The sequence below is a fragment of the Durio zibethinus genome, chromosome 4 (assembly GCF_047325235.1).
Source record: "Durio zibethinus cultivar Kanyao isolate XHJ-2024 chromosome 4, ASM4732523v1, whole genome shotgun sequence".
NCBI lineage: Eukaryota > Viridiplantae > Streptophyta > Magnoliopsida > Malvales > Malvaceae > Durio > Durio zibethinus.
In genome coordinates this window covers 16,019,194-16,024,774 of record NC_143165.1, presented here as the reverse complement: position 1 = coordinate 16,024,774, position 5,581 = coordinate 16,019,194, and the positions used below count along the sequence as shown (strand labels likewise).

General features: G+C 30.7%; 1 protein-coding gene across 1 annotated transcript; it reads left to right on the top strand.

The window, feature by feature from the left end:
* The first annotated feature begins 207 nt into the window (after positions 1 to 207).
* LOC111288952 (uncharacterized) lies at positions 208 to 3,836 on the top strand. Its single transcript, XM_022879870.2, has 2 exons — positions 208 to 2,887; positions 3,387 to 3,836. Exons 1-2 carry the CDS (start codon positions 208 to 210, stop codon positions 3,812 to 3,814), a joined length of 3,108 nt encoding a protein of 1,035 aa, XP_022735605.1. The 3' UTR covers positions 3,815 to 3,836.
* Positions 3,837 to 5,581: the final 1,745 nt, after the last annotated feature.

The window sequence follows — 5,581 nt, the reverse complement described above, 5'->3', positions numbered from 1 at the left end:
TCTGTTTCTTTTCCTTTTTCCTATTTTTTCTTTTTGTTAATAATAATTAATAATTATTTTAAAAAATATATTTATTATTATTATTATTATTATTATTATTATTAATTAATAGTAGACCCGGACAAAACCGGTGTCTACATATATATGCATAGATACAAATTCTAAAGCTCTATGCTAAACAGCGCAATTAAGCCATATTTCTAAACCATGGAATACCTGCAACTTTTACTGCTTTTCTCCTTATTTCAGACTCACTTATACTCGGTTATGTGCCAGATGGGAGATTTGGATTCCACAACTGACAAAGAAGCCTTGCTGTCTTTCAAACTCCAAGTCAGTGATCCTCAAAATAAACTTTTAGGTTGGACACAGAATTCTTCTCATTGCAACTGGTTTGGTATTTCTTGCAGCAGCAATGGATCCCGAGTTGAGTCCCTCCAACTTGGTAGACTTGGCCTTGTCGGCACCATAGCCCCTTCCCTCTCAAACCTCACTTTCCTGCATACACTTAACCTTTCCCACAACTTATTTCATGGTCAATTTCAATTGGAGTTCAGTAGGCTTTCCCTTCTTCAACATATCGACCTAAGAAATAATTCCATTAATGGAACTGTTCCTGGAATTCTTTCTGATTGTCATAACCTTGAAACACTTAGATTAACAGGGAACAAATTTAGTGGCAACCTTCCAGCCGAACTAGGCAATCTGCAAAGACTCAGAATCCTGGATATCTCTATCAATAACCTCACTGGTTCACTCCCTCCTATATTTGGAAACCTTTCCTCTTTAACTTATCTTGCTCTGGCAAGAAACGAGTTACTTGGTGAAATTCCGAGTGAGATTGGTCACCTTAGAAACCTTCAAACAATTCAGCTTTCAGAAAATCATCTCACTGGCCAAATCCCTTATTCGATTTTCAACATTACTTCCTTAGTTTTCTTGTCTGTAACACAAAATAACCTTTCAGGAAAACTACCAAATGACATAGGTCAAGCTCTTCCAAATCTCAGGGAACTGTATTTGGCATTAAACAGGTTTGAAGGGATTATACCTGGTTCTCTACCTAATGCTTCAAACATTGAATTTCTTGACCTGTCTAGAAACAGATTTCATGGGCCAATTCCTCTGCTTGTCAACATGAGAAAACTTATCATGCTGGACCTTGGTCAAAATTCTCTCTCTTCTACAACAGCTCGGAATTTTCAGTTGATTGATTCTCTTACAAACTGTACGCAGCTGGAATATCTGATGCTAAATTCCAACAGACTTTCTGGCGAATTTCGCTCAGTCGCGAATCTGTCAAGCAATATCCAACATTTTTGCATTTCTGACAATTTGTTGACTGGTAGCTTTCCTCAGGGGATTGAGAAGTTTCAAAATCTCATTTCCCTTTCAGTAGAGAAGAACTCTTTTACAGGTGATATTCCAAAGAGCATAGGTACACTTAGAAATTTACAGAGCTTTTTGGTCTACCAGAACATGTTCACTGGAGAAATTCCAGAAATCTTTGCTAATTTTACACTAGTTTCTGAAATCATAATGGGAACTAACCTGTTCTCTGGTAGAATTCCCACCAGCCTTGGAGACTGCCAGCAGCTACAAACATTGGACCTGTCTTGGAATAGGCTCAATGGAAGCATACCGAAAGAGACTTTCAGGATTTCTGGTTTAAACTACTTGATTCTGGGACATAACATGCTTTCGGGTTCTCTCCCAAGTGAAGTCGGCAACTTGAAGCAGCTTCAAGTGATGGATGTTTCTGAGAATAAGTTGTTCGGAAATTTAACTTCATCAATCAGTGGGTGTTCAAGTTTACTATATCTCAACATGTCAATAAATAATATCAATGGTGAAATCCCGTATTCATTAGGAAAGCTAATTTCATTAGAGGTTTTGGATCTCTCTTCTAACAATCTTTCTGGAAAAATTCCCCAGGACTTGTCAAATCTTCAGTCTGTCAAGATGTTAAATTTGTCTTTCAATCATTTGGAAGGAGAAGTTCCAACAGGAAAAGTCTTCTTGAATCTTAGCTTGGTTTCTGTCCAGGGGAACGACGCCCTCTGCAGTAGTGATCAAGAAATTGCTAGAAATTTGGAACTCCCTCAATGTAACACAAGGGGTAGAAAAAGGAATCACCTGCTCAAAATTTTAGTTTCTGCTGCTGGAGTTTCTTTGTTTGTATGTTTTATTTTCTGCTTTGTGTGTGTATTGATGTCCAGAAAGAAGAAACAGAAGGAGAAAGGCAGTAAATCTTCACTTTCGTTGAAGGGGTTGCCTCCAATGATATCTTACTTCGATATCCGGCTTGCTACAAGCAATTTTGCTACTGAAAATCTGATTGGCCAGGGGGGTTTCGGGTCTGTTTATAAAGGTACATTCAGCGTTAGTGATAATGGAGCCCACAGCAACAACACTACACTTGCTGTGAAGGTTCTTGACTTGCAACAAAGCAAAGCCATTCAAAGTTTTCTTGCTGAATGTGAGGCCTTGAGGAATGTTAGGCATCGAAACCTCGTAAAGATCATCACCTCATGCTCAAGCGTCGATCATAAAGGAGATCAATTCAAGGCCTTGATTATGGAGTTCATGCCCAATGGCAACCTAGATAAGTGGTTATATCTAGAAGATGAGGAATCTGGGTTATGTTTGACCTTGCTTCAAAGGCTGAATATTGCCATTGATGTAGCTTCTGCCATGGATTATTTGCATAACGACTGTGAACCACCTGTTGCGCACTGCGATTTGAAACCTGCAAATGTACTTTTGGATGAAAATATGGCAGCTCATGTGGGGGATTTTGGATTGGCGAGGTTTCTTTCTCAAAATCCATCCCAAGGGGAGAGTAGCACAATGGGTGTGAAAGGCTCAATTGGTTACATTGCTCCAGGTCAGTAAACTATACTCTTGTTTAACCTTTTTTTTTTTTTGAAACGGATTAATGCGTAAATCTGCCAGTGAACTCTATCACTTTCACAATTTGATATTTATAGAAACTAAATTTACGATTATATACCTTAACTTCGCATTTGTCAAGAATTCTGCAGGATTTACTAAGGGTTTTAAGTAAAATGATGATATGGTAGGTATTGGCCAATAAAAATGCATCACGTGTCATAATTTTATTAATTAATTTCTTACCACAATATTAATATATATATATATATATATATATTATTAATGGAGTTGATACCCGGACAAATAATATGACAAAATTAAAGTTGAAATATTAAATTATGAATATTTTTAATAAGTATCAAATTATGAAAAGTTTTATGGTTTAAGAGTCAAATGATATATTAACCCTTTAGAAACAGATACCAATATTAGAAGGAAAATCTTATAGGCATTTTCGTCTAAACTTTTTTACTGAATTTATATAACTGTAGAGTATGGTCTAGGCAGCAAATCTTCAACCAGTGGAGATGTCTATAGTTTTGGAATTCTTCTGCTTGAAATGTTCATAGCCAAGAAGCCAACTGATGGGATGTTCACAGAAGGACTAAGCCTTAATAAATTTGCATCAGCGGTGGATAGTAATCAAATTTTCGAGATTTCTGATCCTAGGCTTTTGAAGAACGATGGAAGTTTACTACAAAGCTCATTTAACGCTTACTCAAGTGACAGCAGCGGCAGCAGCAATAACGGCATCAGCAATAATGACAGTAATCATTGGCCTAGGAAATTATATGAAGAATGTCTAGCAGCTGTGATAAGAGTTGGATTATGTTGTGCAGCTCAATCGGCCAAAGACCGTTTATCCATGAGAGAAACCTTGACGAAGTTGCATGAGATTAAGAAAATTTTTCTTAATTAATCATCCATTAGCCTCATTTATCTGCAGCATTCTGTTACTCCATGATTGAGTCTGCTAATATTTTTAGTTGGGATTCGATCTGTGGGAAGTGAATGATTTTTATGTTGGAACCCAAAAATTAATTCAATTAGTTTATATATTTATCTTTAAAAGGTGATATTTATATACCGAAGATTCAAATTTCAACATATAATTTTTTTTTTCTATCCTCATTTGTAACCTTTTTATATCAAAAAAATAAAAAAAAAATATTTGTATGATTCTTTGCCATAACCAATTAATAATTGAATATTTCCATTTATAACCAATATTAATAAGTTTATATTTAATTCCAATTTTCACAATGTACCATTTTTTTCAATTTTTGTAATAGTTATTATATTTCAATAGGAATTTGACAGAACAAAAAGGAAAAAAGAGAACTAAACAATTTAGTTAATACATTATTTTTTACTAAGAGTACTATAAAAATATTATGGCTTAAATATAAAAATACCCTATGTACTATACATTTTTTTTATCAATTTGATACTCAAATTTTTATTCCATCATCCATTTTGATAGCTTAGATTAATACCATTAGTTAATTTACTGATATGGCATAAACATTTAAAAAAATACTGATAAGTGTAAAAAAAGTTAGATAACACAAGATCATCAATTGCCATGTTAACATTAAAAAATTCAATAAATTTTTTATAAAAAAATTAAAAGAAATCTAATAAAATTTTTTTAAAAAATTATAAAATATTATAAAAAAATTTTTAAAAATATTTTTAGAAATTCTAAGAACTAAAAAAATTATGAAAACTTAAAAAATTTCAAAAAAGCTTAAAGTCTTAATAAAATTTTAAAAAAATTCTGAAAAATTAAAAAAAATTTAACATTTTAATAAAAATATATTTGTCTTAAATTTAAAAAAGTCACAAAAACTTAAACAAAATGAAAATGAAACAATATAAGACTTTTTTCAAAAGTATAAAAATTTATAAATAAATTCTTTAAAATTTTAAAAAACTCTAAAGTAAAAATTTTAAAAATTCTGGAATACTTTAAAATAATTTTAAAAATTAAAAAATTTAGAAAAATAAAAAACTTAAAAATTAAACAAAATAAAAAAAAATAAAAATATGTAAAATATATAAAAATTAAACTTGTAAGATTAAAAAAAAAAAGAGAAAATTTTTCGTAATTGTTACAAAATTTTTTCAATTTTTCAAAAATTTTCAAAAATTTTTTTATTTTTAATTTTTTTAAGTTTATTGAATTATTTTTTGAATTTTAAGAAAATTTTACTTTTATTAAAATTTTCATTTTTATGAATTTTTTGGATTTTTTATGAACGTTTTGAGATTTTTTGAAAATTTAAAGCTTTCATAACTTTTTAAAATTTTTCATATATTTCAATTTTTATGTTTTTATAATTTTTAAAAAATATTTTAGATTTAAAAGAAAATTTAATACTTTTTAGAAATTTTAAGAAATTTTCTTTGAATGCTAAATTGGTAATTAATGATATAATGCTGGCTAGACTTTTTGATATGTGTAGCATTTTATTAAATGTTCTTATCACGTTAGCAAGTTAATTAACAGTATTAGTCTAGTTACCAAAGTAAATGATGGAATGAAAGTTTGAATGCCAAAGTAAAAAAATTATTTTTTGAAATGCAAAATTGATAAAAAGTATATAATTTAAGAATCATTTTTATATTTAACAAAAAAAAAAAAAAAACCATTTTGCAAACTATAGGCATAAAAAGGCAATTA